This window comes from Vulpes vulpes, chromosome 13, assembly GCF_048418805.1.
Source record: "Vulpes vulpes isolate BD-2025 chromosome 13, VulVul3, whole genome shotgun sequence".
Taxonomy (NCBI): Eukaryota; Metazoa; Chordata; class Mammalia; order Carnivora; family Canidae; genus Vulpes; species Vulpes vulpes.
Window position 1 is genome coordinate 78908801 of NC_132792.1, and position 19349 is coordinate 78928149.

At 36.6% G+C, this 19349-nt stretch overlaps 1 protein-coding gene across 3 annotated transcripts in view; it reads left to right on the plus strand.

Annotated features, from left to right (window-relative positions):
- The window catches only part of PRKDC (protein kinase, DNA-activated, catalytic subunit), a 202131-nt gene that overhangs the window by 35123 nt on the left and 147659 nt on the right, over positions 1-19349 (plus strand). For all 3 annotated transcript variants that reach the window (XM_026011042.2, XM_072734772.1, XM_072734773.1), the window contains exons 23-27: positions 1340-1430; positions 2825-2988; positions 3870-4022; positions 9118-9225; positions 12707-12933. In XM_026011042.2, coding sequence (XP_025866827.2) covers positions 1340-1430; positions 2825-2988; positions 3870-4022; positions 9118-9225; positions 12707-12933 — 743 coding nt within the window. The remainder of the gene's footprint in view (positions 1-1339; positions 1431-2824; positions 2989-3869; positions 4023-9117; positions 9226-12706; positions 12934-19349) is intronic.

Genomic DNA, 19349 nt, shown 5'->3' on the forward strand with positions numbered 1-19349 from the left:
GTGGATTCCAGAGTATGAGGCCAAAACTATTTTTAATTTTTACTCATTCACATTTGCACTATGGTGTAATGATCAGTACCACTGTTGGTTCCTTAGCACTTCATTAAATCTTGATCCTTGAACTTGTCTTTTTAATGTTCTGTGTGATGAAACAGGAAGTATATATAAAGCAGTCTGCTGCATAGTGCAGTGTGACAGTTGTCTTCAGGAAAAACACTTTTGTGATGCTTTGAGCTGTGAACTCATGTAGCCACTCTTTTCATGAATACTATTTTTACTTTAAAGAACAACTGACAAGACAAACTGTGGCTATTTAGGATTAGGCAGAGATTTTATCTAAAATAGAGTGAGCCTGTCACTTCAAAGAAAACATTTGAGAGTATTTGTTGCCAATGGCAAAATTCAAGTTTTATAAACACAAATTAAATTTTAGAAAACTTGAAACCATCATCATGAGCTTGACAGCTTCTTAATACTTAAAAATTTTTCTGAAGAGATTGGTGATATTAATGAATATGATTTTTTTGCATATATAATGAAATGTGGGAACATTTGGAAGATCTGCATAACCCAGTAAACCAATATTTTCAGATGACCAGTACATTATGTTACCAAATCATGTATGGATAGAAAAATCCACTCAAAGTGCAAGATAGGCCAGTGATTTTAATATAGCAGATTATGTAAAATTCATTGGTAAGGTTTCAGATTCCACATTGTGACTAATATATAAGAAATTAGTATTTGTTCAGTTTTAGAGTAGTATCAAAGAATAACCATGGTTATCTAAAGACTATTAAAATGCTGCTCTCTCTTCCAAGTATGGCCCAAACAGCGTATCAGCCTAGTTGTTTTTTAATGATCCAGACAGTAAAGAGATTTATACAAATGTGAAAGTGTCAGTTTCCTGAGGTTTTTAATTCTTTTTGGAAAACATACTTTTCCTTAAACTATGTTATTTGTTAACATGTAATGGGTTTTGTATTTTAAAATACAATAATACCCAATCATGCCAAGGTTTTAACCTCTAGTAAGATAAATATTAATAAACATGGCCCACTTTAAACAAAAGTTCTTTGGGGAACCTCAGTATTCTTTAAGGGTGAAGGGTCCTGCCAATACTTTGGAACTTGGATATCTGATTACAAAATTATAGGAGATGTGACTTTTTTTCATGAATTTGCAATAATATTAACAGCAGTATTGTGTAGGATATAATGAACTATTGAGAGACATTAATAACGGAGAGGGTTATAAAACAGTTTATTTTTTCCTCTCATAATTCTCTTAATTTTTAACTCTTTTATCATCACATATATATCATTGTTCAAATTTCCAGAATGAAGCACTGTCTTTAGAAGAAATAAGGATTAGAGTAGTACAAATGCTTGGCTTTCTAGGAGGACAAATAAACAAAAATCTCCTAACAGGTAAAGATTCCTTTAAAATAAATTTACCTCTGTAGATGTATTTGTACTTTAATTTGAGTGTATAAAGATCGTAATATATTCTGGTATTTGCTCTTGTATGTGATTTATATATTTTCAAGTAAGATTACTAAGAATAGTATTTTGCCTAATGAAATGCTTTGACTATACCCATGCAATCTGGATAATTTACTACTAGTTGGGAAAATGTTCTAGCCTGATTTGTTAAGCACATTTTCCGTTGGTTTTTTTTTTTTTGAATAATAAATTTATTTTTTATTGGTGTTCAATTTGCCAACATACAGAATAACACCCAGTGCTCATTCCGTCAAGTGCCCACCTCAGTGCCCGCCACCCAGTCACCCCCACCCCCCGCCCACCTCCCCTTCCACCACCCCCCGCCAACCTCCTCTTCCACCACCCCTAGTTCGTTTCCCTGAGTTAGGAGTCTTCCATGTTCTGTCTCCCTTTCTGATATTTCCCACTTATTTTTCCTCCTTTCCCCATTATTCCCTTTCACTATTATTTATATTCCCCAAATGAATGAGACCATATAATGTTTGTCCTTCTCCGATTGACTTATTTCACTCAGCATAATACCCTCCAGTTCCTTCCATGTCGAAGCAAATGGTGGGTATTTGTCATTTCTAATGGCTGAGGGATATTCCATTGTATACATAGACCACATCTTCTTTATCCATCATCCTTCGATGGACACCGAGGCTCCTTCCACAGTTTGGCTATTGTGGACATTGTTGCTAGAAACATCAGGGTGCAGGTGTACATTTTCTGTTTTGGAACAGAATCTAACTTGACACTTTTAAAAAAAATATTAAACATTGTGTCAGGAATTCAAAGTTAATCTTTTTGAAAATCTGATACTCTTAATATTTAGATATTTTTCAAGTGTTTGTGATCAGAATCAACATTTTAAATGAGTAGAAATTCATCTGTATTTTTAGTTTTGAAATTTCATATTAAGTACACTAGTGACTTTTGGTAATTTAGGAAGTTAGAAACTATATTAGGAAAATAAGTGTTAAAAAAAAAGGAAAATAAGTGTTGCAAAGGGGAGATTTTTAATAAAATACTGTTCATTTATCATTTTCCCACATAACACCTAAAATAATTCTTACTGAAAATAGAAATTAAATATTCTAGACTGTTTAAATTGTTTAAAAATAATTTCACTTTGAGTTGAAGTTGGAAATAGTTTGTCAGTGATTTGTAATGTTGTAATTATATGTCTAAAGTAAAACAAAACAGAAAAGGAAAGATGAATAACATGCTTAATTTAAAACTATAAAAAGCATTCTGCTTTCATAAATGAATCATAGAGCAATTGGTATTAGAAAGATTTTGAATGAAAACATGCTCTTCTTGATTTATTTCAACAGCCACATCCTCAGATGAAATGATGAAGAAATGTGTGGCATGGGACAGAGAAAAAAGACTCAGTTTTGCTGTACCATTTATAGAAATGAAGCCTGTCATTTATCTGGATGTGTTCTTGCCTCGGGTCACAGAATTAGCTCTTTCAGCTAGTGACAGACAAACTAAAGTACTATTATTTTTCATTACATGTCACTTAGAATCTATGCCTTTTTTTAAAAATATTTTATTTATTTATTCATGATAGAGAGAGAGAGAGGCAGAGACACAGGCAGAGGGAGAAGCAGGCTCCATTCAGGGAGCCCGACATGGGACTCGATCCCGGGACACCAGGATCACGCCCTGGGCCGAAGGCAGATGCTTAAACCGCTGAGCCACCTGGGCTGCCCCGAATCTATGCTTTTTAAAACCTGAGTTTGGTGGGAAATAGAAAGCATATTTCAGCCATTCCAATATCATTAATTTTGTACTTTCCATAATATGATAGTTAGATAATGATTCAGTTATTAGAAGTAGTTGTCACTGATAAAAAGTAGATAAGTTATCTTAATAGATAATAACTTGGTAAAACATTAATATACCAAAAAACTGTTCATAATAGAAAATACAGTAGAAAGGACATTTAAAAGTGATTTCCAGCCTGTGCACCATTATCTCTTTAACCTGGGAGATCAGAAACAGGTAATCTCAGGTTTTTATGAAACTGATTTGGAAATTTCCAAAGTGCTGTAAAAATACATATACTAAAAGTGAAGGTTGAAGATGTGTTAACAAATGAAGCAAAGGTCTGTCATAATGGCATCAATGAAATATCTAGTACCACTTTGTTTAAATCTTTTAAGATTCAGTTCTTACCTCTTGGATACAGATCAAAGTACACAGAGGGTTAATTTTACACAAGTACTACCTCCAGTTACTTTATATTTGGGGTGCTGGTTATCTGCTGCAAAAATTTTTCTTTTTAAAGGGCTAAATTGAGGAAAATTTCAAAATATTCTTCCCTTGTAAACCTGGAAGCTTAAACTGTGTTGAACTCCTGGTTTAATTTAGGTTGCAGCTTGTGAACTTTTACACAGTGTGGTTATGTTTATGTTGGGAAAAGCCACTCAGATGCCTGAATGTGGTCAGGGATTCCCACCCATGTACCAGCTCTACAAGCGAACTTTTCCTGTGCTACTTCGACTTGCATGTGATGTAGATCAAGTAAGTGAATAATTTTGAATCTGACACAGTTGTAAAACTTAAAAAAAAATTGGGCCTAGGTCAGTGATCATCAAAGTTTGCTGCAGTTTGGAATACTCTGAGGATCTTAAAATAAATACTGCTGTTGGCTCCTGCACATTCTGACTGATTTAATTTCTCAGGGGTTTGATCTGAGGATTGGGACCTTTATTTTATTTTTATTTTTTAAAGGTTTTATTTATTTATTCATGACAGACACAGAGAAAGAGAGAGAGAGAGGCAGAGGGAGAAGCAGGCCCCATGCAGGGAGCCTGACATGGGACTCGATCCCAGGTCTCCAGGATCACATCCAGGGCCGAAGGCGGCGCTAAACCGCTGAGCCATCGGGGCTGCCCTGATTGGGACTTTTAAATGCTCTCCTGACAGTTTTTAATGTGCCACAATTTGGGAATGAATCACTGATCTAGTTAAGTTACTGATAGTATAGGTATCTAAAACTCAATTGGCAGTCTCCCCTCATGTAGGGACTTAGAGTCTCAAGGAGTGAAGAAGAGATAAGTAACCATGTACAAGATTGGAAATTGTTGATAAATGACCTCTTCCTGATGAATTTGTGGCAAATTCTCCATTGCTGCAATGAAGCAGAAAATAAGTAGAATTCTCGGTTCATTTGATGAAGCTAGTATATCTCTGACACTAGGGTGCACACATAAGAAAGGAAACTAAAAGAAAAAGTCATTTGTAAATATAGATGGAAAATTCTTCACTACGTATAAAGGAGTATAATCCAGCAATGTATTAAGATGTGCTGTGATTCAGTAGGATCTTTGTTTAAAACTGGAAATTTACCATGGAATCAGATTTCAGAAACAGTGATTGTCTCCATAGAAGCCTAAATGGTATTTTTCCTGCTAAACTAGGAATAGTTTGATCTTATCTTTAATACAATCAATAATGTCTTCTTGAATGCTAGAGCCAAATCATCCCCAGGCATGAAACACTAATGCTGCCTTCCTGTGCTTGGGCCAGGACAGAAGCCCAAAGTTGGAAGTGAGTTGGCCTGTTAAGGGGCACCTCCAGCACCTACCAGAGCAGTGCCTGCAGTGTGGGTGGTTGCTCAGTATTACTTCATGTGCATTTACTTAGTTACGTGCAGTGGTTAGTATTTGGGCCTCTCACCAGACTGTGAATTCCCTGAGGACATGTCAGACAGTAGAAAGGAAGAATTTTTATTTTGAATATAATTTTTTTTATTAAACCTGGAAAGCCCAAGAATATCAGCTGATAAACTTGAAGAATTAAAGGAGGAAGCTGATGGATTACAAAACAAAACACACACACACACACACACATATATATATATATCAGTATTCTCATATATGTATATGTATATATACAACCCTGAGATCATGACCTGAGCCTAAATCAAGAGCCAGATGCTCCACTAACTGAGCCGGTCAGGCACCCCAGTATTCTCCTATGTCTTAAATATTAGTACTGGCGACTTGGAAGATATGTCTACAGCATGTCACTCATAGCAGTATGAAATATATATACAAAATGTCTATAAATAAATTTCAATACACCAGGCAGATGTATATTTTATGAATACAAAATGAGTGTGCTCTGTACTTGAGATAGAAGAGTCATTATTGAAAAAAATGCCAGTTCTTCCTAAATCAGTCCATAAGTTTGGTATCATTACAACAGAAAGCCCAGAGTTAATTTCATTTTAACCCAAAACGTAATCTGAAAGAATAATTGCTTGAATCTAACAGAGAAAAAAATTTTTTTTTAATTTTTAAATTTTATTTATTTATTTACGAGAGACACAGAGAGATTGAGGCAGAGACACAGGCAGAGGGAGAAACAGGCTCCATACAGGGAGCCCAATGTGGGACTCGATCCTGGGTCTCCAGGATCACACCCTGGGCTGAAGGCAGCACCAAACCGCTGAGCCATCTGGGCTGCCCAAGAAAAAATTTGAAGGTATAGAACACTAACCTTTGCCTTAGCAAAAGGTTGCCTTTTGCCTTAGCAAATGTTAAAATGTAAATTATAGTAGGATTGAACTTGGCATGGATAGATCAGTGGGAGGAGAATCTCTTAGCTGCCAAGTGGACCTATGTGCATACGTAAAGATTGTATATATGGTAGAAGAGGCTTTTTAAGTTAGAAATGGATCCTTTAGGGGATCCCTGGGTGGCTCAGTGGTTTAGCACCTACCTTTGGCCCCAGGGCGTGATCCTGGAGTCCCAGGATCGAGTCCCACATCGGGCTCCCTGTATGGAGCCTGTTTCTCCCTCTGCCTGTGTCTCTGCCTCTCTCTCTCTGTATCTCATGAATGAATAAATAAAATCTTAAAAAAAAAAAGAAATGGATCATTTAATAAATCATATTAGGCCAGTTGACTAACATGAAAAATTAATTTCCAATTAAGAGAAGGAAAAACAAATTATAAATATATTACAGAAAAATGTAATGTTATATAGCATGTCTGTGTATCTTTGGATTGGGATGGTCTTTTTCATTGGTAAAATATGTTATTTTATGTAGAAATACATGAAGCTAAAAGTGAATCTCCATCTCATCACCCCTTCCCCATTCTTATTCCTCTGAAAAAGCCGCTTTCTCCTCTGCTGAAATTTTGGTGCATATATGCCCAGATCTTTGTAAAAACGTGTTTTTACAAACATGTGTATACATTTAATTTATAAAAAGGATTATTGCATAAAAAACTCTTTTATGTACAAAATGTAATTTCTGCTACTTGGATGAATTTTGTTATCATTACGTTATAAGCATCCTTCCATGTCTTTCCCTAAAGTTTGTATAGAAAGGGAGATTTTCCTACAAAATATGGAATATAGGTATATAGAAGAAAAATGTTAATGTCCTGATAGTTTTGACTCTATAAATGTTTAAAAATGCTGAATGGCACAAAACCCACAATTTTTATATATATATATAATGTAGGGAAATTTTTTTACAAATTCTTCTGAAGATAAAAGAGTTTTAAATGGGCAAATAGATAAAGAACAAAAATAGGCAGCTTATAAATGAAGAGATACATATGGCCACTGAAAGATATTTTAAAATATTTCATCTTTTTAGTAAACAAGGAAATTCAAATTTACATCTGTTGTCAAATATTTTAAAAATTGCAAGTGCTTAATGTCGAACATGTGGGTAAAGGTCTTTGGGAGATGTGGCTTTTGGGAATGTGGGTGGGCACAGGCTCTTTGTGGGCAGGGCAAAAGGCTGGGTGACCTGCAGCCCTAGTTCAGCACTTTCTTACTAGAGTTGTGCTCAGAACAGTGCATGTAACTTTTCAGTGATTTCTTCCTAACAGAAATACCTGCATTTCTAACAATAGGATTTGGGCAACTGGATCACGGTATCTATATATGAGATACCAGGCAGCAAGTAAAATATTGATATAGATTATGTATTTATGTGAAATATTCCAAATTGGAAGGAAAATTGGTTGCAAAAGTGTATATTTTTACACATGCCTATATGGATTTTAAATAAAATATTTTGAAAGTTACAATGAGTTCCAATGGTCACTGGGGTTACCTTTGTAATATAGGATTATAGATGGATAGTTTTCTACATTCTCTAAAATTTCTATAAGGTGTGTATATATATATATATATTTATGTGTGTATGCATGTATATTATATGCATATAATTTACATACTATGGGTTAGAGAGTATAATTCTTTAGAAAAATGATGCTTTAAGACAGGTTAAACTTCCACACTGAAAGGTAAGAAATTTTACTTTGATCAATCCCAAGGTTACAAAGGTATTCTTTTGTGGTGAATTATCCAAGTGCAAGAGGACTGTGTCTTTTAGTCGAAGTCCTCAGACATTTTACATGTTTTTTGATACGGTATACATACCAGAATGCTTCATTCTTGAACTCACGGTCAGTGGGGAGATAAAATACCCCTGGATTTCTTTGTATTGCCATTGGAGCCTTAGCATTGTGAGACACAGAAATGTTTAAGATACAAAGATAGGGAATGTTTGCCTTCACTTCTGCTACATACGTTTTGGTTTTAATATATAAGGAGGATTAGATCTGTAACCGTATGTCTAGGTAATTGCTGTTATCCAAAAGGATAAAAAGATTTATTTTAATCTCCCCCAAATTGTCACACCAGACTAGCCCACTAGGTTAAGCTCCCAAGATTCCAGGAAGAGGAGTACTGTATCCTGGGTATGTCCTTTCAGAGAAGAGTCCAGGCCTGGCAGACACCTGGGATTGTAAAAGCCAGAGACCCACAGGGCTCTGCTCCTAGAGAAATTTTATTTACATTCTAGAGAGTTGGAATGAGAACCCAGGATCTTTTCCATTCCATCTCCAAATAGTAAAGATATCCCTCCTTCTTTTTGGCAGGATGAGAGAGGTGATTCTTTGTCCTGTATCTCTTCTGTGATTGGGCTTTTAAAGTTTATATGTGTAGGGTGTTGATCTGGTTTTTATTTGGTCACACCACAGGGTGCAAATCAGGGTGTAGGGAACCACGTGGTCATTATTTGCCGTTTTTTTTTTTTTTTTTTTTTTTGATAGAGAAGGAGAGACAGAACGGGGTTGGAAGGGGAAGAGGGAGGGAGAGAATCTTAAGGAGGTTCCATGCCCAGCATGGAGCTTGACTTGGGGACACTGAGATCTCATGACACTGAGATCATGACCTGAGGTGAAATCAGGAGTCGGATAGATACTTAACTGACTGAGCCACCCAGGCACCCTGGTCACTATTTGCTTTTTAGTTGAATAATGATAATGTCTCTGATCCAGAATACTTTGTATGCATGTATTTAGGATCAAATTAATGAAAATAATTTTTTTTTAAAAGCCAACATTATCTGCCTTCATATTGGAAGAACAATAAGTTTTAGAATGCATATTTTTCTCTGCTGGATTCTTAGGAAAAAGAGAAGAGCTAGGAAGAACATGTTTATCATTCAATTTTAACTAAAGAAGGAAACTAATAAAACCATTGTGGTATTATCACTTAACTTTTCCTGTCATTTAAACAGCACTCTTTCCAATATAAAATTACTTTAATGCTAAGAAAAGAATTGTAATTGTATTGTTCTTCAGGTGACAAGGCAACTATATGAGCCCCTAGTAATGCAGCTGATTCACTGGTTCACTAACAATAAGAAATTTGAAAGTCATGATACTGTCGCCTTACTGGAAACGATACTGGTGAGTAATGGTTGATTCTTTTCTTGTAATTTACATCAACTAGTTATATTTGATCTATGTTTAGAACGTTAAGAAAAATTACCTATCAAGCTATCAAAATGTAGCATCTACCTGGATACTATTGTTGTTGTTTTTTTTCCTTTTGTTTTAGAGAATTGGTGAAATGGCATTTTTTTTTTTTTAAGATTTTATTTATTTATTCATGAGAGACCGAGAGAGAGAGAGGCAGAGACACAGGCAGAGGGAGAAGCAGGCTCCATGCAGGGAACCCGACATGGGACTTGATCCCGGGTCTCCAGGATCAGGCCCTGGGCTGAAGGTGGCGGTAAACCGCTGAGCCACCCAGGCTGCCCGAAATGGCATTTTAATAGATAGGATGCCATTGTCATTTCCTGAAGTGTTACTTTTAAATATCTGCAGACAGTGTGCACATTCTTTTAAAATTTTATTTATTTGAGAGAGAGAAAGAAAACATGGGTGTGGGGAGGGGCAAAAGGAGAGAATCCTCAAACAGACTCCCTGCTGAGTGCAAAGCCCACTCTGGGGCTTGAATCCTAAGACCCATGAGATCATGACCTTTGCTGAAACCAAGAGTGGGATGCTTAACCGACTGAGCCAAGGTGCCCTTGCACATTTTGTTGTTGTTTTGTCCTCTTTTTTTGGGAGAATGGTTATAAATTAAATATATATTTAATTTATATATAAATTAGACTTCATATACATGAAGGCTATGTGTGTGTAGAGTAGAAGGAATGAATAATAGTGTGCTTATTTTTTAATCAGAGTTGCAATACACTTTAAAAAAAATCCATAGACTAAATCTTAAGACTAAAAGGGATTCTTTGAGCTTATCCAGTTTTTTCCTGTATTCAGATTCAGTAATTAAAGAGCCCTACCTAGAAAGGGGCACCTGGGTGGCTCAGTGGTTGAATGTCTGCCTTCGACTCAGGTCATGATTCTGGGATTCTAGAATTGAGTCCAGCATTGGGCTCCCTAGGGGGGAGCCTTCTTTTCCATCTGCCTGGTCTCTGCCTGTCTCTCTCTGTCTTTCATTAATAAATAAATAAAATCTTAAAAAAACAAAAAACAAACCCTAGTAGCTATTTCTGTAGAACTGTCCTGAGGCCATAGAGTAGATTCATTAAGATTTGATCACTGGTTCATTGAGGGCAGAAGCAGGGAGGTTAGATTTTATTATAATTGTGTGAGTTTTTGCAAATGAGTTTATATTTGGTTCCTTTAAATGTCATCTTACTCGATTTTACCTATTATTTCATCCTATAATTTGGTTTTGTCATATATTGACTTTTAGAATCAGAAGCCCCAGTTAAATGCATAGCAAGTTTGTCCAAACAGACGTCTTTTAAGTCCATATTCTTGCAAACTGATTCCAATTTGAATGTGTGTGTCACTTTCTGTTAAATTTGAGAGGAGCTAGAGAAATAGAGAATTTGACACTGGGCATCTGGACAGAGGAAATAAAGGGCAGTAGGTGGTTGGTGTGTTTGTGGGGATTGCAGTTTGTTTGTGGGGATTGCGGTGTGTTGTGTTTCATTTGCATGGGAGCATATTGCAAGGTGGGCTGGGAAGACACGCAGAGCATCAGAACATTGCATCTAGGGCAACCACATGCTCCAGTTTGCTCCAGATGGCCTTGATTACACTGGTTGTGTGTGTAATTGTAATAGTGTTCTTTTCACTCTCAGAGTTACCCTAATTGGATGCCTTGTTGTGGGCATGGGAGTCACTGAACATTTCAAATTAGGGTGGTGACAGAGATATTTGTGGTTTAATTCCCTGCAGTGTCTACCAGTGAGTCCTGCCTATAATAAATATGTTTAATTAAATTTGACTTGTGGCTTATTTGCATTCAGATGGATTTATTCTAATGTTCCTATTCTGAAGTTTCTGTCTTAGCTGTTTCTCTTCTAGTCTTGATTGTTGAAGGGGGCTTAGTAAGGATTTCAGAAAGAAATCAGTTAAGATCATGACAATGTAAAGTGAGATAGTTGAGGAAAGGAAAGGTAAAGGAGGAAATGGGAAGTTGGTACAGTGCTTGGGTGAAAGCATGTCTACAGGTTTCCCAGTAAGAATTGTTAATTCCCTAATGTTAGCACATGCATTATTTTCCCACTCCTCTGAGAAACAATAAATATCACCTCTTCACATTTCCGCAGTTAATTGCTTCTTGAATTATAATTAGCACTGTAATCAAAGATTTTGCATATAGCAAATAACTGGGGACGTTAGGTAGAAGAACTTGCTTATTTCAGTGTTCAGTATAGTTTTCTTTTTTTTTTTTTAATTTTTTTTTTTTAATTTTTTATTTATTTATGATAGTCACAGAGAGAGAGAGAGGCAGAGACACAGGCGGAGGGAGAAGCAGGCTCCATGCACCGGGAGCCTGATGTGGGATTCGATCCCGGGTCTCCAGGATCGCGCCCTGGGCCAAAGGCAGGCGCCAAACCGCTGCGCCACCCAGGGATCCCTAGTTTTCTTTTTTTAAGATTTTATTTATTTATTCATGAGAGACACAGAGAGAGAGGCAGAGACATAGGCAGAGGGAGAAGTAGGCTCCCTAAGGGACGTGGGACTCTATCCCTAAACTCCAGGATCACAACCGCTGAGCCATCCAGGCGTCCCCAGTATAGTTTTTCAAGCTAAACCTTTCCTATACAGATATAAGAGGGGATTATGTCTAGAGGGAGACAAAAACATTCAAACTTCCTTGTTTGTGTGCTTTTTAAAGATATTTAAAGACTGTGCCTTATATGGAGGTTGTTCTTTCTTTTTTTTTTTTATGGAGGTTGTTCTTATGGAAAGTTACATTTTTAGAACCACATCTCTATATTATTTTTTTTTTTTTTTTTTTAAATTTTTTTTTTTAATTTTTTTTATTATTATTTATTTATGATAGTCATACAGAGAGAGAGAGAGAGAGAGAGGCAGAGACACAGGCAGAGGGAGAAGCAGGCTCCATACACCGGGAGCCCGACGTGGGATTCGATCCCGGGTCTCCAGGATCGCGCCCTGGGCCAAAGGCAGGCGCCAAACCGCTGCGCCACCCAGGGATCCCTCTATATTATTTTTATTTATGTAGCATTACAGTTCTCTTGGAACCTAGAAGGATCTTATTTCCTTTAACCTCAGTAAAGCATCTCAGATATTGTTATGAGGTAAAATCAACAACAAAAACTTTAAGGATGTAGCCATTGGGTTTCTTTAGGAAAAGGAGAGACCATTTTGTTGCTGCATAATTAAAATATTCTTTTTTTATTCTTTTTTTAATGGATTTTCCAGTTTCTTAGTTTGTTTAAAAGAAAATGTCAAAAGGCCATTATTAGCGTAGATTCTGATTAATCAGATTGGTTTTACTAGTCTTTTTTTCTTGAATAGTGTTCTAAATTAATTTTCACAACATGCTATAGTTATACTCAGAGCAGACCAGGGTATTCAGTTGTCATCTTATGTTTGGTTTTAGGATGGAATTGTAGATCCTGTTGACAGTACTTTAAGAGATTTTTGTGGTCGGTGTATTCGCGAATTCCTCAAATGGTCCATTAAGCAGACAACACCGCAGCAGCAAGAAAAAAGTCCAGTGAACACTAAATCACTTTTCAAGCGACTGTACAGCTTTGCACTTCATCCCAATGCTTTCAAGAGGCTAGGTGCATCACTTGCCTTTAATAATATCTACAGAGAATTCAGGTAAGTAAGCCATCTGACAGGGAAGAGTATAAAGAAGTTCTTTAAATTTTTAGTAGTGATTTTGAAAAGTAACTGCTATTTATGTATCCATGTATTCATATAGCTGGCATTTAGTAGATTATTATATGTCAGATGCTGTGTTCTTTTCTGGGGATTAAAAAATGAATTAAAATGCAGTTGGCATTCAGGAAGCTCAGAAATTACTGAGAAATGCATAGAAACATAATACCACAGCAGTCTTGTAAATGCAGTGGAAGACCTAATTCAGGATTTTTTGGAGCATAGAAGAGGAGAATCTAACCTTGCTTGAGTAAGTTAAAGAAGTCTTCCTGTAGCATTTTTTTAGAGAAAACTTAAAGGATAAATAAATCAGCCACAGTATTTCAGATCAAAGGGATGCAGTAGAGATAAAAAATAGAGTGTTATACAAGGAGATAAAGACATTTTATTTTCCTTGACTATGGAGTTGGAAGTTTAGAAGGGAGCATAGTGAGCCTGCGTAGGTGCCTGTGTCTGTAGAGTTAAGAAACAGGTTACTTCTAGTGACAACAAGCCCTTGGAGTATTAGGAGAAGGAGCTGCATGTTTAAATTTCCTCCTGAAATCCACCTGCCTATAGCTATATGGAGAGTAGATCTGAGTGAGATAAGAACAAGGCTAGGACACCAGTGAAGGGGCTATTTCACAAGTCTAAAGAAAATCATCAGTCCCTGACCTAAGTTTGTAGTCATGTTTGTCCATTCATTTTTTGTTACCTATTAAGAATATTATGTGCCAGACACTGTGCCAGATGCTGGTGATGTAAAGATATAGCCATTCATGAGGATTGCCTCTATAAAACGAGATAAAAATCACATAGATAATTGTAAAACTTGTTGCTGAAATCAGTTCTTTTAAGTAGTGGTAGATGATTACCAAGTAATCAGATAATGAGGAACCTGACTTTGATTGGTCCGAATAGTTTCTCTCAGGAAATGGGAGTTATGATAGAAGTGAGGGGAGCAATTGTAAAAATAAGATAAATGACTGAGAGACAGACAGACAGACAGAGATGGATAGATGGAGGGATAGGAAATAGTATATGTGCAGATGCACATTTATATGAAAATTGACTAGAGTTTGAAGCCACTGTGTAATTTTTTTTAGCTTTTTAAACTGTGAAACATATGTACAAAAGAGTGTTTAAAACATGTGTATGAATCTGTCACTATTTTTAGATGACATATTATTATATATAGAAAACCCTGAAGACTTCACCAAAAAACTATTAGAACTAATAAATTCAGTTTCAGGACACAAAAACAATATACACGAATCTATTGCATTTCTGTACTTTAATAACCACTTATCAGGACATGAAATTAAGAAAACATTTCTATTTATAATTACATCAAAAAGAATAAAATAGGAATAAATTTAACCAAGAAGGTGAAAGACCTATACAATGAAAACCATAAGACATTGGTAAAAACAACTGAAGAAGCCACAGATCAGTTAGAAAGATATACCATGCTCATGGATTGGAAGTATTTATATTGTTAAAATGGCAATATTCTCCCCAATATTCAACATATTCGGTGGAATCCTTATAAAATTCTAATATGACATTTTTCACAGAAACCAAACAATCCTACAGTTTGTGTGGAACTACAAAATACATTGAGGAGCCAAAGTAATCTTGAGAATGAAGAGCAAGTTGGAGGCATCATGCTCCCCAATTTCGAACTATACTACAAAAGCTATAATAATTAAAATAGTATGATATTGGCATAAAACAGGTCAATGGAACTGAATAGAGAGCTTAGAAATAAACCCACACAAACATGGTCGATTAATTTTTGACCGAAGAGCCAATGGGAAAAGGACAGTCTCTTTAGTAGATTGATGTGGGGAAAACTGGACAGCCACATACAAAAGAATGAAACGAGACATATCTTACACCATACACAAAAATTAACTCAAATTGGATTAAGGACTTGAATGTAAGACCTGAAACCATAAAATTCCTGGAAGAATAGGTGGTAACCTGTTGGACATCAGTTTTGGCAATGATGTTTTGGTTCTGATTCCAAAAGCCAAGAAAAAACGTGAAAGTAGACATGTGGGACTATATCAACAAAAAGTTCCTGCACGGCACAGGAATCCAATAAAATGAAAAGGTGACAAAAGGTGATCAGTATCACAAGTCATCAGGGAAATGCAAATCAAACCACAATGAGATACCACCTCATGCCTGTTAGAATGGCTAATATGAAAAAGGCAAGAAATAACAAATTTTGGCAAGGATGTAGAAAAAGGGAACCCTTGTGCACTGCTGGTAGGAATGTAAATTGGCATAGCCACTATGGAAAACAATATGGAGATTCCTTAATAAAAAAATAGAAGTACCATATGATCCAACAATTCCAAATTTTGGATATTGTCCAAAGGAAATGAAACACTAATTCAAAAAGATATATGAACCCTGATGATTATTGCAGCATTATTTAAAATAGCTAAGATAAGGCAGCCCGGGTGGCTCAGCGGTTTGGCATCACCTTCAGCCCAGGCCCTGATACTGGAGACCCAGGATCGAGTCCCACGTTGGGCTCCCTGCCTGGAGCCTGCTTCTCCCTCTGCCTGTGTCTCTGCCTCTCTCTCTCTCTCTCTCTCTCTCTTTCTCTTTCTTTCTCTCTGTGTGTCTCATGAGTGAATGAATGAATAAATAAATACATACATAAATAAATAAATCCTTAAAAAAATAAAATAGCCAAGATATGGAAAATGTCCATTAGTGGATGAATGAAGAAATATGGTATATATATATATACAACAGAGTGATTCAGCCATAAAAAAGAATGAAATCTTGCCATCTGAAAACATGGATGGATTTGAAGTCATTATGTTAAGTGAAATAAGTTAGAAAGACAAATACCTTATGGTTCTATTTATTTGTGAAATCTTTTTTTTTTTTTTTTAATTTATGATAGTCACAGAGAGAGAGAGAGAGGCAGAGACACAGGCAGAGGGAGAAGCAGGCTCCATGCACCGGGAGCCCGATGTGGGATTCGATCCCGGGTCTCCAGGATCGCGCCCTGGGCCAAAGGCAGGCACCAAACCGCTGCGCCACCCAGGGATCCCCTTATTTGTGAAATCTTAAAAAAAAAAAAAAGAATAAAGAAAGCTCATAGATACAGAGAATAGATTGGTGGTTGTCACAGGCTGGGAAGAAGGGTAGGCAAAATAAGTGACAGAGGTCAAAGGTACAAACTTCCAGTTTTAAAATAAGTAAGTCATAGAGATAGACAGACATACCTCATTTTGTTACTCTTCACAGATACCGCATTTTATACAAACTGACTTTGAGTAGGTCTATTAGCACTACTTTTCCAACACTTACTTTGTATCTCTAAGTCATGTGTTGGTAATTCTTTTTTTTTTTTTTTTTTTTTTTTAATGTGTTGGTAATTCTTAAATTATTTCAAACTTTCTAATTATTCCTGTATTTGGCACGGTGGTCTTTGATGTAACTATTGTAATTGTTTTGGGGTGCCATGAACTGCTCCCATATAAGACAGTGAACATAATTGATAAATGGCGTGTGTGTTCTGACTGCGCAACCAACTGGCTGTTCCCCCTTCTCTCCCTCTCCTTGGGGTCCCCTATTCCCTGAGACACAGCAACGTTGAAATTAGGTCAGTTAATAATCCGACAATAGTCTTTAATAAAGTGAAAAGAAGATTGCATGTCTCTCAGTTTACATCAAAAGCTAGAAATAATTAAGCTTGGTGCAAGAAGGCCTATGAAAAGCCAAGACGGGCCAAAAACTAGGCCTCTTACACAGACAAATACTGAATGCCAAGGAGAAGTTCTTGAAGGAAATTAAAGTGGACCCTCCAGCAAACATATGGATGAAAAGGAAGTGAAACAGACTTACTGCTGATATGAAGAAAGTTGTAGTGGTCTGGATAGAAGATCAAACTAGCCATAATACTTCCTTAAGCCAATGCCTAATCCAGAGCAAGGCCCTAACTCTCTTCAGTTCCATGAAGTGAGAGAGGAAAGGAAGCTGCAGAAGAAAAAATCTGAAGCTTTCAGAAGATCTGTGAAGTTTAAGGAAAGAAGCTGTCTTCATAACATTAAAGTACAAGATGAAGCAGTGCTGATGCAGAGGTTGCAAGTTATCTGGAAGATCTAGCTAGGATAGTTTATGAAGGTGCCTGCACTAAACAGATTTTCAGTGTGAATTAAACAGCCTTCTGCTGGAAGAAGATGCCATCTAGAGCATCACAAATAGAGCGGAGAAGTCAGGGCCTGCTTCAGAGCTTCAAAGGACAGGCTGGTTCTCCTGTTAGGGGCCAATGTAGCTGGTGATTAAGTTAGAGCCAGTGCTGATTTACCATTCTGAAAATCCTAGGGCCCTTCAGAATTATGGTAAATTTCCTCTGCCTGTACTCTCCAAATGGAACAACAAAGCCTGGATGATAGCATATTTGTTTACAGCGTGGTTTACTGAAGATTTTAATCCCCCTATTAAGAACTATTGCTCAGAAACAAAGAGTCCTTTCAAAATAGTACTGCTCAGTGACAGTGCACCTGGTCATCCAAGAGCTCTGATGGACAGGTACCGTGAGTTTATTTGTTTTTATGCCTGCTAACACAATTATCCATTCTGCAGTAAATGAATCAAAGAGTAATTTTGACTTTCAAGTCTTATTGTTTAAGAGATTTCATAATGCTATAAATTGAAAACCTGGTAAGGATTCACCATTCTAGATGCCATTAAGAACATTCATGATTCATGGGAAGAAATCAAAATATCAACATTCACAGGAGTTTGGGAGAAGTTGATTCCAACCTTAAGGATGACTTTGAGGGACTTAAGACTTCAGTGAGGGAGTAACTGCAGATGTGGTGGAAAGAGCAAGAGAACTAGAAGTGAAGCTTTCAAGTGTGACCAAATTGCTGTCGTTTCATGACAAAACTTTAATGGATAAGGAGTTGTTTCTTATGGATGAAGGTGGTTTCTTGAGATGGAATCTTACTCCTGGGGAAGATGCTGTGAAGATTGTTGAAGTTTTAGAATACTGTATAAACTTTTTTTTTTTTTTTTTTTTTTTTTTTTAATTTATGACAGTCACACACAGACAGAGAGAGAGAGAGAGAGAGAGGCAGAGACACAGGCAGAGGGAGAAGCAGGCTCCATGCACCGGGAGCCCGATGTGGGATTCGATTCCGGGTCTCCAGGATCGCGCCCTGGGCCAAAGGCAGGCGCCAAACCGCTGCGCCACCCAGGGATCCCTGAATACTGTATAAACTTAGTTGATAAAATAGTGGCAGAGTTTGACAAGATTGATTTCAGTTTTGAAAGAGGTTCTGCTGTGAGTGAAATGCTACCAAATAGCATCACCTGCTACAGAGAAATTAGATCTGAAAGGAAGAGTTGATCTATGTGGCAAACTTCTCTGTTATCTTATTTGAAGAAATTGTCACAGCCACCCAACCTTGAGCAGCCAACGACCCTAATCAGTCAACACCAGCCATCAACATTGAGGCAAGACCCTCTACCAGCAAAATGATTATAACTCGCTGAAAGCTCAGAAGATGGTTAGCATTTCTTAGCAATATAAAGTATTTTTAATTACGGTATGTTTTCAGACATAATACTGGTGTGCTTTTAATATACAGTACAATGTAAATATAACTATTATATGCCCTGGGAACCAAAAAATTCACTTCACTCCCTTTGTTGAGATAATTGCTTTATTTTGGTTACCTGGAGCCAAACTTGTAATATTTCTCAAGGGTGCCTATAATGTAGAATATGGTGACCATAGTTAATACTGTATTACATATTTAAAGGTTGCTAGGAGAGTAGATGTTAAATCTTCACATCATGAGGAAAAGAATTTTTTAAATATATGGGGATAGATGTTAATTAGACTTATTGGTGATCATATTGTAATGTATACAAATACAGAGTCATTTTGTTGTACTCCTGGAATTAACACAACGTTATATGTCAGCTATACCTCAGTTAAAAAAAAGAACTCTGTATGTTGAATAATAATAAGTTTTTGCATACTCCCCACCTAGGTTAAGAAATAGAGTATTTTCAGTATTTCAGACCTTCCTCTTTGAGCTAATCATTCATTCTTCCTTTATATTATTTATTCCCTTGTTTGTCTTTTTTGTTTCTTTTTTTGTTTGTTTCATTTTGTATGTATGTACCCCAAATGATACATTTTGCAATTTGGAAGATCAGTGTTTTCACTGTTAGGTGAAGTGTCCTGGGATATTCTGTTCAGTGGAGACTGGCTCCAGCTTCCATGAGAGATTACAGGAGCCCTTTCCAAGGAATTAGAATGACAAGGTTCACGTTAGTTTTATAGCAGAGCTCTCCAGAATGGTGTGAAGTAGATCACAAGTGATATCTGG